Below are 20,758 nucleotides of genomic sequence, written 5' to 3' on the forward strand. Positions count from 1 at the left end.
CACCAGCCACCACTGGCCACAAACATGGCACCCATGTGTGACTCCATACAACGAACCCCTTGCACCCCATTGACAGAGTCCTGAGGCTTAGGATTTGGTTGCTGAAACAGAGACAGACCCAGACTGTACTGTATCCTAAAGGCTTATTTCGGTTTTATCCCTGCTGATACCATTGACATTTACCAGCCCGGGCTCGTTTGTCGAAGTAATCTGTGGCATTGCTGAGCTTTCCATTAAAGACATCCTCTGTGGCAGTGTGCTTGCATTTGCAAAGGCATCCTTTGTCTACCACAAGTGAATGTTTATGCTAAAAGGTTACTTGCCAGATGGGCGTTTGATGAGGTGATTGAGCATTTATTTGCTCTTTCAATCAAGGTCAGCAATAACAGGATTTGGTTACATCCAGGGACAGCTACCATAAATATGAAGAAAGCACTGTAGAGAGTTGTGTTCCCTGCGTCTGAAGTCATGAGATATTCCCCAAGGATCTTTCTGAGGTCTAGCCCTTCATAGTAGATCTCCTGCTTTTCTGTTCCAAATATCATAGAATCATAATATCATAATATTATAGAATTGTAGAGTTGGAAGGAACCACAAGGATCATCTAGCCCAGCCTTTCTCAACCTGTGGGTCCCCACATGTTGTTGAACTACAATTCCCATCACACCTAGCTAGCAAGGCCAGAGTTCAGGGATGATAGGAGTTGTAGTCCAACAACATCCAGGGACCCACAGGTTGAGAACTGCTGATCTTTTCCAACACCCTGCAATACAGGAATCTTTCAAACCCACAACCCCGAGATTAAGAGTCTCATTCTCTACCAATTGGCTACCAGGTCTCTGTGCAAATTTCTTAGTTTTTGTCCCTTCTATGAGTGTCTGCTTCCTTTCAGTTCTGCTCTACGTGTGTAGTTGAAGAGAATGGCTGTGGCTGAATGTTAAAACATCTGCTGCTTTGCATGCAGAAGATCCTAGGTTCAATCCCCAGCATCTCCAGGTAGGGCTGGGAAAGACAGCTGCCTGAACCCCTGGATAGCTACTGCCCATCATTGTAGTCAACACTGAGGTAGATGGACCAAAGGCGGCTTCCACGTCAATAAAGCAAATATTGCAAAGACACCTTAAGCCTCCCATGCTCCCTCATCCAAACAAAGCTAAGTCTAGTAGCACTGACCCTAGAACTTCTTGCTACCTGAGGGAGAATGCAAAGATAACTTCCTAGTTCCCCTGCCGCCATTAATAGCATTTTGCCCTGGCAAGGCGGTTCAAGCCTCTGAGTTCTGCATTAGGGCTGACTTCTTCTGTTGATTAAATAAGCACTGCTGTCTTGGCTGTGATCATTTCTTCTCACATACTCTGTTTGACAAAGGACTGGTGAAGACCATTATGGGATGGTTCTTGAAGGAGAATTAAAGCAAATCTCACAACAAATACTAAACGAAAGAACGGAGTCATGGAGAAACTTAGCAGATGATTTCACCCATAGTAAAAGGTAGCCAGACAGGTGTGTCGATGACCGTTCACCATATACAACAGTGGCCCACTTCTGTTTACCTGGCACTGTAGCCAGAACAGTCATAGCTGTCAACCGTCCCTTACTTGGCAGGAAACTCCCTTATCCCAGTGCCGTTTCCCACTGCTATCCCTTATTGATGATGTCCCTTAAATTTCCTGGGTTTCAAAGGAAGCAGCTCCTCTCCCTTCCTCCCTGCCGGCCAGGGAGGAGGGAGGCTCCAACTGTGTTGCTTGGCTGCGTTGCTCACCCAATAAGGAGTCTAAGAACGACTGGGGGGTGGAGCTTGCATGCCTTGTGCTGATCAAATCAGCCGTGTTGCCTGGGGACTTGCCTTTGCTCAGCGCTTCCCAGCGGAGAGGTGACGGTGGTTTTCCTTGCTGCATCCCCTTTGCCGGGTTGCTGCGCTGTGGGAACCACTGCTTGAGGCTTCATTTGGCTGCTGGCTGGGCTTTCTGCCTTTGGCTTGGAGGGGCTCAGAAGTTGAACATACCTGTGCTCGGAATCGGATGGATACATCATTGACGGCCCACTCACCCTTGCCGGGGAAAAGATCTGTCTGGAGTGGGGGCACATGGTGGGGGGAAAGGAAAGGAGCTGGTTGAGTACAATGGCGGGCGGAGATATCGTGGGAGGGGGGGCTTTTGGATTTGTTTTGGAGGCTCCTTCAATTGACTGTTATGGGGAAAAGGAAAGGAGCTGGTTGACTAAAATCCCTTCTTTTGGCTGCTGATCCCTTAGTTTCGAGGCTGCTGGTCCCTTATTTTCAAATCTGTAAGTTGACAGCTATGCAGAACAGTAAGTGATAATATTCATACGTAGGGATTTTCCTTATATTGAAGACATTTTCACTTAAGAAGGTGAATCTTAATTGCACATCTGCAGAAATGGTTGTATGTGGTGGGGGTAGAATTTGGAGAGATGGTTCTATTCTTTTAAAGAGTTCATTGAAATGATTTTATCGTTTTTAGAACTTGTGTTTTATTCTATTTTAATTCTGCATGCCACTTTGATGGCTTCATGCTGTGAAGTGGTTTATAATTTGTTTAAAAAATAATAAATATTAAGCCGGTCCATTGACCCATCTAGCCCAGTGTTGTCTGCACTGATTGGTAGCAGCTCTCCAATGTTTCTGGCAGGGGTCTTTCCTTTGGAAATGCCAGGGCTTGAACCTAGGACCTTCTGCATTCAAAGCATATGCTCTACCACCAGCTTTCCCAATGATTCCCTTGTTTGGTTGTTAGCTGCCCAGAAATAGACTGAATGCTGGACTGGAATTGATGAGGTCCACTCTTCCTGGGTCCTATGTGGTTAGGTCTACCATCCATGAACAATGTTCATTGGTGCTGTTTCAGTAGGCATTGGAATCTTTGCTGCAGAAACAAACTTGAATTTCTTAGGAAGAACTCCCTGACCTCATTTTGGATACACAAAAGGCCCTTCCTCCAATTTTGTGTCCTGCTTACCTTGTGAAGCCTGTGAAAGTATATATTTATATCTCTAGCAGAGCAAGTTGGACCAGAGACGGAAAGGAGCATTCATAAGAAAAGGGAATTAGTTTGGTCACAATCAAGAGAATGCAGAGTTACTGCAGGCAAACTTCCTTGGCAGTCGTCCATTTTTTAATGTACCACAATGGAAAACTGGAGACAAAATTAAGCAGTAAAATTGGAATGGTATTCAGAGGGGAGCAGTCTCCCTTGTGGAGTCAACATCAGAGAATTTCAATTCCGGGTGATTTAGAATATGGGTGGCAATACAGTATTGTATGGCCCTGGAAGCAGAATGCACCATCATTACAAATGGGTAACTCTATGTTTTTCTTACAGATGGGTTTCAATGCATGGGAGTGAAATGAACATTGGTACAAGGCACCAAACCATCACCCATGCAAGCCACTTTGGGGGGTGGAATTTGTTTATTTATTTAATCTTACACTTCCAAGTCCTGAGCTAGCTTGCGTAATTAAAACCAGATAAACAATAATATAACATTCCTGGAAATCAAATGTCAAATGTGGTGGGGGTTGGTGGAACAAAAACTATTGCAGCCCTTTTTAAAAAAGGAAAATGGACTGAATTTTCACCTAGGAGCAGTGACTGGTCCAGATTACAATGGTGGTAAAGTGACTCAGCATGGGAAGTGGCCAAGGCCAGCCCAAGACATTTTGCTGCCTGAGGCAAAACAGCACTGCAATAAATTCATAAAAGAACAATAATATGTATTCTTGAAACCTATCTGGGGCAGCAGGTAGAGTGTGCCAGAGAAAATTTGGATGCTGAAACCTGTCTCGCTCTCTTCTGGGGGTCTTTTGGGGGGCTAATGGCTCTTTCTTCCATCAATCTAAGGGAACTGAGCCATTGGTAAGCGCTTGCAACCCCTGGAGACTCTCACCACTTGGAGACTGAGTTGGCACATAACAGTAGAAATGGGACTTTGGATCAGAGCACATACACACCATCACATTTCAGTTAGTGAACCTGCTCCCTGCAGGCAAGATGTGCAAGGTCAACAGCTGTCGATGGGAGCAGTGCATCTGCTCCCTGTTTTTGTGGCACTTCTGAATTTGTTAGTCAGGGATGGAACAGTGACAGCTCTGCCTTTTCAGTTGAGCTACATCTTGGTGCCTTTCTGCTCTATGCTTCTTCTGTCGCTCTCAGTCCCAGGAGCCAAACGCACCCTTCTCTGTTTGGCATTTGGGGCTCTGCCTGGGCACGCTCCCTCCCGAGGTCACACCTGTTACACATCATGATGCACACCCTCCTCAAGTGTTTTTGCCTTGCAGGAATGTGAACATGAACTATGATAATTACTGTATGCCTTTTGTTTGTCTGGATGGAGCATCAAGAGAGGAGTGTATGCCCCATGTGCAGAGCAGCCTCTCACTAGCTTCTAGTATAGCTATTGGGTTGTTGTTTTTATTTTTTTGTGTATTTTGTGGTTTTATATCTTGATTTTATTCTGTGAACCGCCCTGAGACCCCCGGGTGTAGGGCAGAATAATAATAATAATAATAATAATAATAATAATAATAATAATAATACATGTAGCCATTAGAAGGTCTCCCACAAAAGGGTGCAGACATAGGGCTGAAATAAGGATTCTCATTCCTGCTACATAACAGGCATGTCCACCCCTCAATCGCGGGGGTGTTTCAGGTCAATCGTGGAATCATTTGAAATGAAGAACTCTGGGCAGTCCCCCTAAAAAAAGCTCAACAACTCTGGTAGATCACTGCCCCAGTTTTATTATACTGGGAGTAGATGGCAGCCTCATGATGATGATGAAGAAGAAGAGTTTGGATTTGATATCCTGCCTTTCACTCCCTTTAAGGAGTCTCAAAGCGGCTAACATTCTCCTTTCCCTTCCTCCCCCACAACAAACACTTTGTGAGGTGAGTGAGGCTGAGAGACTTCAAAGAAGTGTGACTGGCCCAAGGTCACCCAGCAGCTGCATGTGGAGGAGCGGAGACGCAAACCCGGTTCCCCAGACTTACAAGACTACCGCTCTTAACCACTACACCACACTGGCGTAGTTGGATGAGAGTTGGATGGGCCTATCATATCAAATACAGTCAAACCTCGGAACTCGAACAGCTCTGTTGCCAAACATTTCAGTTCCCGAACGCCGAAAACCTGGAAGTAAGTGTTCCGGTTTTTGAACGTTCCTTGGAACTCAGATGTCCAATGCAGAAGTGCAAGAAGCTCTTGCAACCAATCGGAAGCTGCGCCTCGGAACTTGAACATTTCAGAAGTCGAACAGTTTTCTGGAATAGATTATGTCTGAGTTCCGAGGTTTGGCTGTATGACACCAGCTGGATTAATGTAATTTTTTAATTAAAAAATCTGTTGAGATCCGGAGGAAGCTTTTGCATTCAGATTGAGCGAAGTGAATTGAAACAAAACAAACAAAAAACCAGTTCACAAATATTTTGCTTGTTTTGTGTCTCTTAGCATCAATAGTCATTGGGAAATGGTGGTGTGAGATGGAGCCATGCCTAGAGGGCGAGGAATGCAAGACGTTACCTGACAACTCAGGGTGGATGTGTGCAACCGGCAATAAAGTCAAGACCACCAGAGTAAGTTTGTTTTCCTCTTTCCCCTTTTCACCTCCTTCATTCCCCCCACCCAGCCACCTCCTAGGTTTTTCCACCCTCGAGTCTCTGGCAAAAGCTAAGAAGCCGTTTCCTTGCTCAGTGATGCATGTCCTTCCTTACCTACTGACTGGGTGAGTCAGAGGTGAGTCCTCAGCTGAACTCTACCAGGCAGCTGAGTTGCACTGAATCACCATGTCACTTTCTTCAAAGTAATTTGCCCCCCAAGGAATAAAATAGCAACCTGTCAGCAGGACCAGTTGTGACTGTTAAAGATTACACTTACTGTATTTCTTACCGTTGGATGTAAAAGCTGTTGGTTAAACCATTGCCATTTCAGATGGTGAAATGTTTTCAACCGGCCTCGGTAATATTAGGTAGGAAATTGGAGTTCCTACCATGTATTCACAAACACCATTAAATGTAAACATTGCCTGTTGTGCGTTCCCCCAGATGCCCTTTGCACAGTCAGGGATAGGATTGGTAATGATTTGTGGAGCCAAATGCCATGGATTCAGCCTAAGCCCATGATTTGGGCATGATCCAAAGTAGCCTCAACCATACCACTTTGGGGGAGATAAAGTTACGAATATATGTAGCTAGAGATGGATGAATCTGACACTTTCAGCTTCTCTCGAGTTTCTCTCATTTCTAACCTTAAATTCACTTAGGCCTGAACTTGCTGATAGCCTAATGGCCAAGTCTTAGTCTTGGATGTGCAGCAAGTCCTATCTGCTGTGCTGAGTTGTTGATCTGCTGTTCACAAATAAATACAGCTATTGAAGTTAGAAACATGGGAAGCTGCCTTAAACCGGTCCATCTATCTCCATATTCTCTACACTGACTGGCAGCTGCTCTTCAGGATTTCAGGCCGGAGTGTCTCCCAACCCTCCATGGAGATGCCATGTTCTACCACTGAGCTATGGCCCTTCCCTTTTCCTGATGTCTGCTGCTTCCTGGTATTAGGGCAGACCTGTTGCAAGGATCATTGTGGGTCTGCTGGGTGCAGCCATTTCCCCACAAAATAAATTACCTGTGCAAGGCAGGTGTCTATACAGGTAGCAGCAACCAGGTAAGCATTCTCCTGCAAGCAAGGATCTCCATCCTCTGTATCTTTGGGCAGGAACACAGCCATAAGGCAGTCTGTTCCTCTCATCCACTCTCTGAGTATTTCCTTACTGTGATGCGTTGTGTTTTGCACTCAGAAATACACATGTAAGGTTCTGTTTTGCATCTTCTCTGCTTCTCACGGTATCTGACATACCAGCTGTGAGTTAATATTCAGCGTCCAGAAATTGTTGTTAGGCACTTAAAAACTTCATTCATATTCAGATATACGGCTCCACCTACTCTGTATGGATTATTATATTTCATATCAATTAGATGCCCGTGGACCTGAATGTTCAAAAATGAAATAAATCCCCTCCCATTCTATCCTGTATTTCCCCCTATCATTTCCCTACAGGAACTATTTTAATTAGCTAGCTGGGGCACCTTCTAGTGTAAATCCCAGGAACATTTTGCTTTGTTCCTTGAAAACATTGTGGAAAATATTACAACTGGAGAAGGTAAATTGATGGGGTAAGCGTAGCAACTATCCTGTAAATCATCATAGATGTCTGCACAGAAAGAAGGCAGAGAGTTTGGTCTGCAAATTATTTACTTTTTGCAACTTTTAAAATATGTGGTGGGTGGGTGGGCCAGAGTCACCACAGCACACAACTGAGGTTTGAAATCTGGCTTTATTTCATTAGAAGGGAAAGCATCAAAAAGCCAGGTTGTTCATGCATTAGGAGCACTTGCTTCTTTATTTATTTATTAAAAACTTAGGAACGACACAACATCTTGACGTGGAATTGCTCCCAGGAACATGGGGGGGGGGGCGCCGCAGGCAGATGGCTGACATTGTCTAATCAAAAGCAAGTCCATATCCATCTGCACAGCTGCGTATTTTGTCTTTACACCTAAGAGACAGCTACCCAATGGTTTCCTTTGTCTTCATTTGGGAGAGGACTTCTTCTAGAGCACTAAATGGCAGTGTCATAGCTGACCTTTCCTGGACACACCCCACCATGGGCCAATAAAGGAGTTGTGAACAGTGGCGGAGGAAAGGGGGGGGCGGGAGAGTGCAGTGCCCCGGCACCATCAAGGAGGAGGTAACATCGCTGCCACCCCCTGGACATGTGTCGTGCACACCCCCACCGCGCCTGGTGCCACGCCCCCACAGGCTATGCACCACGCCCCCAGGATGCACGTCACACCTCCCGGGACATGCACCACTACCCCGCCTGCTCTCCGCCCCCAGTGCCGGAGCATGCAGCATCGCCACTGAATGTGGATCTTTAGCAAGACAGATGTTGCTGATATTCTCACTACTCAAAGCTACACTAGGAGAGGATATACTGGTTGCTGCTGTTAGGAAACTGATATCTTCTGGTTTTCTCTTCACCCTACTGCAATATTCAGTGGGTTCTACTGGGCTCCATTATAGGCGGCATTGATACTACTCTGTACCCCAACCAAGCCCCTAAACAAGAATTTCATATCCAGCTTTTCTCCTGACACCAGGAAAGCACACTTAATTATATCATACTGAAAATAAAAAAAAAGAGTGCAATCCTATGCACACTACCTTGAGATTGTGCCTATTGAATATAGTGGGCCTCACTTCTGAATAAGCTCAAATAAAAATGCACTTTAAGTAACCGTTACCATGGTGGGTGATATTCAATACCCATTTGATCCGCTGCACATTCTGTGGCCAGGGAAGGTTGCCCCTCCTCCAGTCCCACAGCTAGGCCTCACCCTCATTATGCAAAATGGCAAGCATCCCAAGGAAATGGAAAAATGGAAAAATAACCGGGGCCTCACACTTCAAGGTCCCATCCAGAACACCAACTCTTGAGTTGCTTGTTGACCTATTTTATTTCTCCGGACAAAAGAAGAGCTATTTGGAGCTCACACTTCCCATCAAAGGCCGAATCGATAATAAAAAAAAGCATTGCTTCGCCAAGTTCAAGTCTTTCATGGGAACAAGATGTTCTACAAGAGTCCAGTGTCAAAGTTCAGGCTTTAATGCTTAGAAGGAGGGAGCCGAAATGAAAGACCTCTTTCTTTGCCTCCCATTCATGTGTGCTTTCTCCATCCACCCGCTCAACAAACTCTCTGAGCCTGTTCTACCCTGTTCACCTGCACCGCATGCCATCTGTCAGAAGCGGGGGACTCTTGGACCAGAGCCAAGGTGGTGATTCTATGCCCAGATAATCTTAGGAAACAGAGACTCCTAAGTGGACATTCTGAAGTGTGGTGGTAGTGGCTTGAATTCACACATTCAGTGCATTCCACAATGGGATGATCACCATATTCTGCTTATCTGATTTTATCTTCACGCCTTAGAAATCCTCTTAAATGAAATAACAGTGGAATAGGCCAGTGGTAGGGGACTTGTGGCCCTCCAGTTGGACAACAACTCCCATCAACCACAGCCAATATGGCCAGTAGTAAAAAAATGACGGGAATAGTAATCCAGCCATTTTAATGCAAGATATCAGCTCACATCTAATTCTGGGCTATTTGTGGGCTGTTAATATATGTGCACATCATAGAATTATAGAGTTGGAAGGTTCCCCTAGGGGGTCATCTAATCCAACCCTCTGCAATGCAGGAATTTCAACTAAAACATCCATGACAGATGACTATCCAACCTCTACTTAAACCCTCTGAGGAAGGAGAGTCTACAAGCTCCCAAGGGATACCGTTCCACTGTCTGACCATAAGGTCAGAAAGTTCTTCCTGGTCAGAATCTCCTTTCTTGTCACTTGACACCATTGGTTTGAGTCCTGCCCTCCAGAGTAGGAGAAAACATGTTTGTTTCATCTCCCATGTGACAGCCCTTCAGATATTTGAAGGTGGCTGTCATATCTCCTCTGTCTCCTCTTTTCCAGACTAACCATACCCAGCTCCTTCAACCATTGCTCTTAAGGCTTGGTTTCCAAACCCTTAATCAGCTTGGTTGCCATCCTCTGCACACATTCCAGCTTGTTTATCACTCCCACCAGGCTTAGAATATCTGTCTGTTTTCACCTCTAGATTCTTCAGAGTTCCTTTTCATGAGTTCTGCCATCACTGCAATCCTGATCACACTTCCTTGGGAGTTAAACCTTCTGAACTCAGTGAAGTTTACCTTGGAGTAGACATGCACAGAACTACATTTCATGCCATCATTCTACCATCTTAAATCTTAGCACAGTTTTTCAGTAGTTAAGGGTGCAATCCTACGGTCTCAGGGAGGATTCTGCGGGTGGAGAAAGAGATCCATGGGTGGAGAGAGGGAGATCTATGAGAAGAGCAGGTGGTTCACCCACAGAAGCCTCCTCCTTGAAACTGCAAAAATATCCACGGCTATCTCTTCTCTGCGTTCAGTGCAGGATAGCTGGATAGAAGAGGAGATGCTCTTCATGTGCCTTGCCTTAAGAAATGACATCTACTTGATTATTTGCAACATTTTTATAATGGTCTTTATGGAGCAGAGACAGCCAACGTGGGGACTTCCCAATGTTGCTTGAACAACAACCCACATAATTTCCTGATCATTGGCCATGCTGGCAGGGGCTGCCATGACTTGCCATCCAACACACGATGAAGAGCACAACATTGACTACTCCTGTTATAGACCATGGGGCACTGATGGTTTGATGAGGCTGTGGCATCTGCTAAGTGTACATAGCACCATTCTTGAATGGTTCCAATAAATTTCCATCAGGTGGGGAAAGTACGTTGCTTAAGATATTATTGTTATGATGTTGCATGTGAATAAGAATTGGGGGCACCAGTACTAAAGCTTTCAAATGGTTATTATATCTCAGGGCAGCAATTCTTGCTTACTTTCCAATCCATACTCTTCCCTAGTCTCCTCCTTGCTATGCTGCAATAGAGGAGGAGGAACTTCCACCAAACAATTGGAGGATCAAGATCTTTTTCAAGGAACTGAGTATAATTTCTTCTTGTGAATTTTGTTGTTACAGATTCATCCGAGAACCTAACAAAACATCTTCCGACAGCAGCCAGTGAAGGAAACCCCTGACAGATAAGAGGACAAAATCTTTAAACCATCTCCAGCTTTTACAAGCCAAATGGGATTTTTATTTATTTATTTGCACTTTAACTCTGTACCAGAGGAAACTACAGTGGTTTACTTGTGTGGAGTCAAATGCCCTAGAAAAGCAGCGCACCAGATTTGACAACAGTGAATGGAAAAGAGGGTGAAAGGAAATAAGGAAATAAAAAAGCAGTTACTGAGAAGCAAGTTCCCTGATGTTCGAATATGAAAAACAGACCTAGAAGTGTGGATCTACAATTTTTCTTTGTATCATTAAAAATATATAAATATATAAGATATTTTGAAATAAAGCCTGACTCTTAAAAAAAAATGAGCAGAAGCCACACTTTGCTGCAACTGCTTTGTAACCTTTTTTAAAAAAAATGCACAGACGTTTTGGAGATCAAGAAGACAACGGGAAAAGAACATAAAGCAAGATGACTTCTGACAAAAGAACTGGAATGTTGCTTCTTCTTTTTTATTATGGTTCCTATTATTTCAACCGGACATTCAAGGAAATTCCACCGTTCCATTTTCCTGTGTTCTGGAGTCCTTTTCTTTTCTTTTCCTCCTCGTGCAACAATAGCATGCTGGCTTTGCTTACATTAACCATACTTTATACTTAATTGATATGTAATACCAGTTCTACTTTCTTCCAAGGACGTCTTTTGTGGGTGGGCATCAGTTGTCCCACAGCGAAGAGAAAGATGACTCTTGACACTTGGGGGGGAAACACACAGTCTACATTCAGAGGTTTATTTGGCAGACTTTGGGTAGACTGCGGGCTACCTTATTAAAGAAGCACTGTACAGATCATTGTCTACAGACTTTGTATAGCTGGTATAGACAATCCTAGTAAAAAAAGAAAAGAAAAGTTGGTTGCTAATTTCAACGGCTTGTGTTGTTTGCTCCACCACGCATGAGGGCTGTTTCATTGTATTTGATTAGGATAGAAGCTTATCTACTCAGAGGTTCATCTACTCCATTCTCTTGCAATGCAGGGATTTCAACTGAAGCATCCATGACAGATGGCCACCCAACTGCTGCATAAAAACCTCCAAGCAAGGAGAGTCCTTTCCACACTTAGTGTTTATAGTGATATAGTTGTTGGGTTTCCAGCTTGTGGAGGGGGTGAGGGTTGGTGGACATGGTTGGTGAGGCTTCTCTTCCATGCCACTTCCCTCTGACTGGTTCCCACTGTCTGTTTGTAAGCTCAGTTCAGAGGAGAACTATGGCAAATGGGGATGATGGTGCTGAGCCAAAGTATTGCCTGTGACAGCAACCAGGTTCATCGTAGACCAGACAGACCAATAGTTTCTCTTCTAATCTCCTATACTCCAACAAGATTAGAATTTTGGAATGCTAATAATATTTTTTTTTAAGCTGTGAAAGGGCTGTCCTCATGAACATGTTTATAATGCTGACAATTACTGGCATGAGGGACACAAGGTTATGCAAGGGGTGTGACCACAGCCACAGAACTTTTATCTATTCGGGCACAACCTGCCCTTAGTATGACAAGGAAAACCCCACACTCCCTCTCTAATAACAGCAACATGTGACCAAAGGTGCAGTTAATCAGGCTTAAAAATGTTGGAACAAACAGCAGTTATACCACCATGAATGGTAAGTGAGGAAAGACCCTGGAATTTGTACTGGTTCAGGGTTTTCCTTCTCTGTTTCAGCCACGGTGCTGTCAATAGTAATAAAAAAAAATGAATAAACCCCAAATCTAGGGTGTAGGGCCATGTTGGAATGGAACCAAGATGGTGTAATACATCACACATCTCTGAAAGAGGGGCAAAGTGGTTTGGGCATTGGATGGGTCCATGAATCAGAAGGTTCATAAGGTTTTCCTTTTCAAGATTGCATTACCAAAAAGCAATGCACTATAAGAACTTTCAATGGTTGTCACTTTAAACTTACAGCAATCATGTAACTGAAATATAAGTGGGATTGCCCCCACCCATGTAGCTAAACAACACCCTGATGTCAACTGCTCAAATTCATGAGTATAGACTATATCCATTTACTTGAGCAGCAATGTCTGGGCCCCAATGTTCATGGGGGCAGTTTGGTCGGACTTGAGACTTCAACATCTTACTGACCAAGGAATAGTAAGAAAAACACCCTTGTCAGGCTGGCAGAATGGACCCGTTCAACATGCATGTGACTCTTCCTGGATACAGCATTCCAACCAGCTCTAGAGAAAACTGAGCTGGAGCTGAATTTGTGCGCAAAGGTTTCTTTATTTATGAGATTTCTTATCCGCCATAAATTTACCATAAATTCCTGGGGTGGGGATACATCCATGTGAATGTGCAAAATTAAAATCCAATAAAACAATTGAAAACAAAGCAAAGCACATACATCAAACCATAGAAGTGGCCTTACAAAAAACACATAAATCTTAGCTTGCGAAGACCAGGGTAAACAGGCGTGTCTTCAGCAAATGATGTGAATCATATAATGAGGATACTTGATGCACTTCTATGTAGAGGGAGTTCCACATTTTGGGGAGGTACCACAGAGAAAACTCTCTCTCTTAGGCCACTACTCCTGTGTTTCCAAGGGCAGCAGAATTAGCAAGAGACACTTGAGAGAGTCTGTGGGGAACCAGGCAGCCTTTCAGATATTTGGGGCCTAAGTCATAATAGCATATTGACCCACACATGGAAAGAGGCTCTGCAGAATTTTCCCACACAACAACAGCTCTTTAAACTTAAAGGTCTTTGAACATTTGACACGTGGAGGAGGTCTTTGAACATTTGACACGTGGACTTTTTAAAGGGAAAATGCAACCAGAGTGCATGTATTGTTTTTCCTCTGTTGGGATTACAGTAGTACCTCGGGTTAAGAACTTAATTCGTTCTGGAGGTCCGTTCTTAACCTGAAACTGTTCTTAACCTGAGGTACCACTTTAGCTAATGGGGCCTCCCACTGCCGCCATCGCACAATTTCTGTTCTCATCCTGAAGTAAAGTTCTTAAGCCGAGGTACTATTTCTGGGTTAGCAGTCTGTAACCTGAAGCGTCTGTAACCCAAGGTACCATTGTATTCCTCTCTTTTTAAAACAATTCTCATGTCGAAACACCAAACTATTCTGCGTGGTTCTGTGGCACCAGCCTCTGAAAATGAAATATCAGAAATTTTCAAATGTGTGTCCTCCCCCAGTGACCCAAAATCCTATGAGCGCTTTTGATGTTACCATGGAAGCCACTGCAATATGCTTGAGAACTTAGACCCTTTAGAACTTGGCATGGAGGTTGTCCTTGATCTGCCTGAAGACTTCCCTGGGTCATCTCCTAACCTCTGCTCCCACATGTGATCCTTAGTGGGATTTTAGAGAGGGCAGGACAATGGGAAATCTTTATATTCTGTACTCTGTTATACTGTTTTCAGCTTGCTGTCACCTCTCAATACACCCACACATCAACTATACTAATCAGATTTATCCTGTACAGAGGAAGGGCAGAACATTCTGTCCCATCCTCAGCTGTTGTCCATCTCCAAGACAACAGCTTCCGCACCATGATATGTAGAGGAATATATAAAAAAGTTCTCATTCTCATGACACTGTATATTAAACCAGCAGCACTAGGTGTTGTGTTACATTCGTCAGGGACTTCCACAGCCAACACCGGAAGTGCTAATCTTTAAAGTTAAATAAACTTTAAGGATGTGCTGTTGGATACAAAGCATTCTGTTTCATGGTATATCCCCAAAAATGATTTAGTGGACTTTGAAATGCCTGAATCTGTGCTGGATTGTGGCCTAAGTTATCATAACCCTGTAAATAGTTGTCAAATGGCATTACCAGATAGGGGCAAACTTTCAGAAGGCTGCTTTATCCCTTGAAAACTGCAGTCCCCTTGCAGTTGCCTTTCCACCTCAGAATGGTTGTGAGGATTTCCACAAATACTGTGCAGGTCTTTAGTGACAGCCTACAAATCAGAATATGGCTTCCCTGAACATGAAAATTCTTGAGTACGGATGGGTGAGCCCTGCCAAGCTGATGTCAAATTCACTCGGAAATAACTCAAGCCACTTTGCATTCAGTGTCGGAAGGAAGGCAGGATAAAAATGAAATGAAATGAATGGATATAATTTGGGGAGTTTCCAAAAAGATGGAAATAAAGTGGTGTATCTGATGCTTGCACAACAGATCTTTCCTCTCCTCCCCATTCAGACTCCCATGCACCTTCAAATTCTCCAGAGGGTTGGGGGACCCCCTGGAGCAGAGCAGGGTGGCATGTGAGAGAAGACAAGGAAGGGGAAGTCCCATTGTATAAACAGAAGGCAGGGGAATCAAGTTAATAACCTTGAGAATTTCTGATAATTATAGATAGATGATAGATAGATGATAGATAGATAGATAGATAGATAGATAGATAGATAGATAGATAGATGATAGATGATAGATAGATACATAGATGATAGATAGATAGATAGATAGATAGATGATAGATAGATAGATAGATAGATAGATAGATAGATAGATAGATGATAGATAGATAGATTAGATAGATAGATAGATATAGATAGATAGATAGATAGATGATAGATAGATAGATATAGATAGATGATAGATAGATAGATGATAGATAGATGATAGATAGATAGATAGATGATAGATAGATAGATAGATAGATGATAGATAGATGATAGATAGATAGATAGATAGATAGATAGATAGATGATAGATAGATGATAGATAGATAGATAGATAGATAGATAGATGATAGATAGATAGAGATAGATAGATGATGATAGATAGATAGATAGATAGATAGATAGATAGATAGATGATAGATAGAGATAGATAGATAGATGATAGATAGATAGATGATAGATAGATAGATAGATAGATAGATAGATAGATAGATAGATATAGATGATAGATAGATAGATAGATGATAGATAGATAGATAGATAGATGATAGATAGATAGATAGATAGATGATAGATAGATAGATATAGATAGATAGATAGATGATAGATAGATAGATAGATAGATGATAGATAAATAGATAGATGATAGATAGAGATATATAATTTGTGTCTGAATATATATTGTGTTATCCCTTAAAGTTATGCTCATGTATGTACTGTATGCTTTTTTTCTCTCATGTTGGATTGGGGAGTTGGAGAGAAGAGCGTTAAAAAATATGCTTGCACTTTATGTGTTTCTGGCTGTTCAGCAACATGATTGCTTCATGTTGGCAATATTGTCGCCTTTAAGTGCAACTACACAAGAGGCTCAGTGGACAATCTCAGAAGAAGTTCAGAATGCAAAGGGGAAACCAGCCACCACTTTCAACAGCAACAGGAGAGAAATTGCTTTCTGAACCTTCTACTGATAACTCCTGTAAACGTCCAGAAGACAATAAGAGGTAAGTCTGGAAACAGGTTGAACTACCATTGACATTTCTGCATGCAAAGGTGACTGTCAGGTTGATTAGCTGCAACAGATTGCTGAGGCCCACAAAAGCAGCATCCTATCTAATGAGACAATTTTGGATGTATTTTCAATGTATGTCCCTGCATAAAGGAATGTCTAAATAACTACAAGACTAATCCTACATTTCACCAAACACAACCAAAACTTCTTGTGGGAATGAAGTTCGCACTTTATGTTGTCTTCTCATGTCTGAAACCATCATCACAAATCAAACATCAAAGACTTCATATCACCTGACATCTTTTCAAACACATCTTTTTCCATGGAGACTTTTCAGCTACAAGCCCATCAAGGGAGGACATATCAAGGGCAGTACTTCATGGTTAGGGAACCTTCTTAAGCCTCAAGGACACACTCTTTCTTAGGCAACCTTCCAGGAGCTGCGTGCCAGTGTAGGTTTGGCCAGAGGCAAAAGGTGGATGCAAAAATGGATAGAAATCTTTCCCCTGTATGGAAAGTATACATGCTAACCACTCAAAAGTCAGATGTTTCATGTTCTACACACACACACACCTCCATCCCTCACCCTTTATCCTGGCAAGCAAGAGGCCTGGTCATGTCTCAAGGACACATTCCAGCCAGGCCAAAAAAGTTGAGGAGAGCCTGGAGAGGGGTGGTAGGAGGCAGGACAGAGGCAGGGCTAGGAAACAGTCTGAAAGGCCAAACAGAGATACCTTGAAGGCAACATTAGGCCCCCAGACCTGAGATTTCCCATCACTGTGGTACCCACAAATGTAAATCAGCTCTAAGATGTGAGTTTATGAATAGTGGTGCACACTGGGCTCCAAAATCCAAATCACAGGGGGGCCTTTCCAGTGTGGTGTAGTGGTTAACAGCAGTAGACTCGTAATCTGGTGAACCGGGTTCGCATCTCCGCTCCTCCACATGCAGCTGCTGGGTGACCTTGGGCTAGTCACACTTCTCTGAAGTCTCTCAGCCCCACTCACCTCACAGAGTGTTTGTTGTGGGGGAGGAAGGGAAAGGAGAATGTTAGCTGCTTTGAGACTCCTTAGGGTAGTGATAAAGCGGGATATCAAATCCAAACTCTTCTTCTTCTTCAGAGAATCATCCCTGAAGTGTAGGGAAAGCGTCCCATGAGATATGAATGTTGCCACTCAAAAGCACAAGGAGCGACACTCCCCATGGGTATATGGAACTGCTGTGGCCTCTGGGTTGCTAACCATAACAAAATGATGTGCTGGCTGCTTGTCAACTAAAGGAACTAATGTCAGACAGATCTTCCTATAGAGTCCATAGGCTGGACCAAGACTTGTAATGAGTGGCCACTTGGGGAAGGCTGCAAGGAGGCCTTTTCACTGATTCCCCCCACTCCCGCTCCCCCCGCAACCTTCTATGACCCCTGAAAAGCTGATCTAGGGTGTGTAGACTTAAGGACCCTGCAGGAAAGCAAGGGAGATGTTGCAGGGAGTTTTAGGGGAATGCTGGTTATTTCCACCTTCCTCTTTATCTTTGCAGAGTGGCAAGTCTAGATCCCAGCAAGAAAGAAGGGGAATAGTTAGATCTTCACATATAGGCAACGTATGAGACCGTATTATCCATTTCTGTACCAGAAATATGAACAAGGGACAGACAATTGACATATTAGCTTTTGCAGCCAGTTTTGGAGGAGGTGGGAATCTCACCGCTGATATAATAACTGCACAAATGCAGAGAAAATTCCATTATTTCAAACACCCAAACACCTGAGGCCATTCACCAAGTCAATTTGATATTTTAGGATTAATATTTTGCAGCATACCGAGCAAATCTAATTCTCTCCCTTCAGACTGAAAATGCGCAAAATGATCTATCTCTCAGATCGGGCATCCTTATGAAGCAACATCTCCTTTCTGGCATCTTTTATTTGTCGGGACGTTTAAAACATGGCATGCTGTTCGACGTCCTGGCTTCAGCCGAGAAGGACTTAACACATGGCATTTGGTCCCCAGGCACTGACAAATCAACTTGTAATCAATAAGCCGGCAGTGTGAGCTGTACCTGGAAGTCCCTTTAGGAACAGAGAAAACTGCCTTAGACTGGGGAAGGGACATTAAAGGTAAAGGTAAAGGGAGCCCTGACTATTAGGTCCAGTCACGGACGACTCTGGGGTTGTGGCGCTCATCTCTATTTATTGGCCAAGGGAGCTAGCGTACAGCTTCCGGGTCACGTGGCCAGCATAACTAAGCCGCTTCTGGCAAACCAGAGCAGCGCATGGAAACGCCGTTTACCTTCCCACCGGTGTGGTACCTATTTATCTACTTGCACTCTGACACGCTTTCGAACTGCTAGGTTTGCAGGAGCAGGGACCAAGCAATGGGAGCTCACCCCGTCGCGGGAATTCGAACCACGACCTTCTGATCGGCAAGCCCAAGTGGCTCAGTGGTTTAACCCATGGTGCCACCCGCGTCTAACTGCCTTAGACTAGGGAAGGGACATTGGAAGATACCTTATCTTGAGCCAGGTCATTTGTCCAACTAGCTACACAGTCTAGCAGCAGCTCTTCTTGTGGTGGAGTCTCCTTCTTTAGAGGTCTTTAGAGGTCTTTAAGCAGAGGCTTGACAACCATATGTCAGGAGTGCTCTGATGGTGTTTCCTGCTTGGCAGGGGGTTGGACTCGATGGCCCTCAGCAGAGGGGTTTCTTGGACCTTCTGAACGCAAAGCATGTCCTCTACAACCAAGCGACAGTCTTCCCCAAAGTTAGATCATTGTACCATATCATTTTGTTGCTACATCTAGCTCAGTTTTGTCTACAATGATTGGCGGCAATCTCCAATGTTTCGGACAAAGGAGTCTTTCCCAGCCCTTCCTGGAAATGCCAGGAATTGAATCTGGGACCCCTTGCAGGCAAAGCATGTGCTCTACTACTAAGAATGTCAGAGAATTCCAACAGAAATGGAAACAAAAGCAGACGCGGCTGATGTCTGCTCATTTGTCCCATGTCCAGAACCATAAATCAGTTCAATGAATAGCAACTAGCATTGGCTGTTGTTGTTTTCAGTCCAGTTCAGTCACTCTAAGATTGATGGGCCAGGATTGTATGGGGGGTTGGAAATCTCTACACAGTTGTTGCCAACTTGTCTGCTCTCACAGAAAGGGAATGGAAAAGAACCATTCTCCCCATCTCCCAAATGTTATTGGTACTCTTCAAGCTGGCAGCGCCCATTTGGTTTACTAGATGATGATGTATCTTAGTTCTTCGTCACCCACCGTTTGTAACCTCTTCTCTGTTATTAGATCTTCCCCAACAGGGCCAGCCCAAGGCATTTTGCTGCCTGAGGCAAAGAACGAAATAGCGTTCCCTCCCAGTTTCTCCAACAGGGAAAAATGATAGTCTCACAGGTCCCAACTTCAGAGTAAGTCCATTACGCTCAGTGGTTCTTACATCTGTGCAGATGTGTATAGGATATACGTAGCATATGTATAAGCATATTGTTTCTCCAAGGTTTCAAGCATGGGAGGTTCTCAACACCACCTGGAGATATTGAGGGTTTTGAAATGTTTACTTTCTCCTACATACACCTCAGGTATTACTGTATATATACACTGCTAAGTTTCCATCCCCACCAGCCAGTTTCAGAACAAAAGAGAAGTAGGATGTCCTCAGCACAATAAAACTGGGTAAAGTCAGGCCTTTTTTCAGCTGGAACTCACTGGAACTCAGTTCTGGCACATCTTTTTCTAGGAAAATAGAACTGCTTGTACAGAAGCCAGCCAGATTGACAGTTCAACAGATCACCATTCTCCACCAGGCAGCCAGCAGCTTCACTTAGGGGTTATGGGGAAAGCAGTGTCAAGCACACACAGTTTTGTCCTCCAATATCTTACCACCACTTCCCACCTTCCATCATTCGGCACCTGAGGCAACTGCCTCACGCTGCCTAATGGTGGGGCCGACCCATCTTCTTCAGAATCTCACCCTCTTCATCCAGCAGGCACACATTTTTGGTGCCATCCTATGCCTGCTTATTCAGAAATAAATCTCATGTGTTCAGTGGCATTCACACCCAGGTAAGTTTGTGTCAAACCGCAGTGGTAAGTCTGTAAGTCAGAATACCCCAGCAAAGAATGACTTACTCCGTTCACATTGTGCAGCAAACACCTACACTTGGAGTTACCACCAACTGTTCAGTCAACCGGGAGCCACAGCTACCATATTTTTCACTCTATAAGATGCACCCGACCATAAGACACACCTAGTGCACAGTGATCCCTCTCGCTGTTCTGGCTTCTGGGATAGCTGTGCAGCCTGCATTCACTTCCCTAAGACGCACACACATTCCCCCTTACTTTTTAGGAGGGAAAAAGTACGTCTTATAGAGAGAAAAATACGGTAATTTGGGCTTTCTGATAGATGCATCATGTTGCCCATGTTTGCAGCACCTGTGTCTCACATTTCATAGATATCTCATAGAATCACAGAGTTGGAAGGGACACTGAGGATCATCTATTTCAACCTCCTACAAAACAGGAATATGCAGCTGTCCTTTAGAGGGATCAAACCTGCAAGCTTGGCGTTATCAGCATCATGCTCTAACCAACTGAGCTATGCATATTATCATTTTGGTTGCAAAAAAAAAAAAAAGAGAGAGAACCC

The 20,758-nt window shown here is 43.8% G+C and overlaps 1 protein-coding gene across 1 annotated transcript in view; it reads left to right on the forward strand.

Annotated features, from left to right (window-relative positions):
- TAFA1 (TAFA chemokine like family member 1) overlaps nt 1-11,589 on the forward strand; it is a 330,269-nt gene extending 318,680 nt beyond the window's left edge. The window contains exons 4-5 of the mRNA XM_083426872.1: nt 5,466-5,590; nt 10,630-11,589. Coding sequence (XP_083282998.1) covers nt 5,466-5,590; nt 10,630-10,647 — 143 coding nt within the window. The 3' untranslated portion in view covers nt 10,648-11,589. The remainder of the gene's footprint in view (nt 1-5,465; nt 5,591-10,629) is intronic.
- Nucleotides 11,590-20,758: the final 9,169 nt, after the last annotated feature.

This window comes from Podarcis tiliguerta (genome assembly GCF_965153285.1).
Source record: "Podarcis tiliguerta genome assembly, chromosome: 2".
Taxonomy (NCBI): Eukaryota; Metazoa; Chordata; class Lepidosauria; order Squamata; family Lacertidae; genus Podarcis; species Podarcis tiliguerta.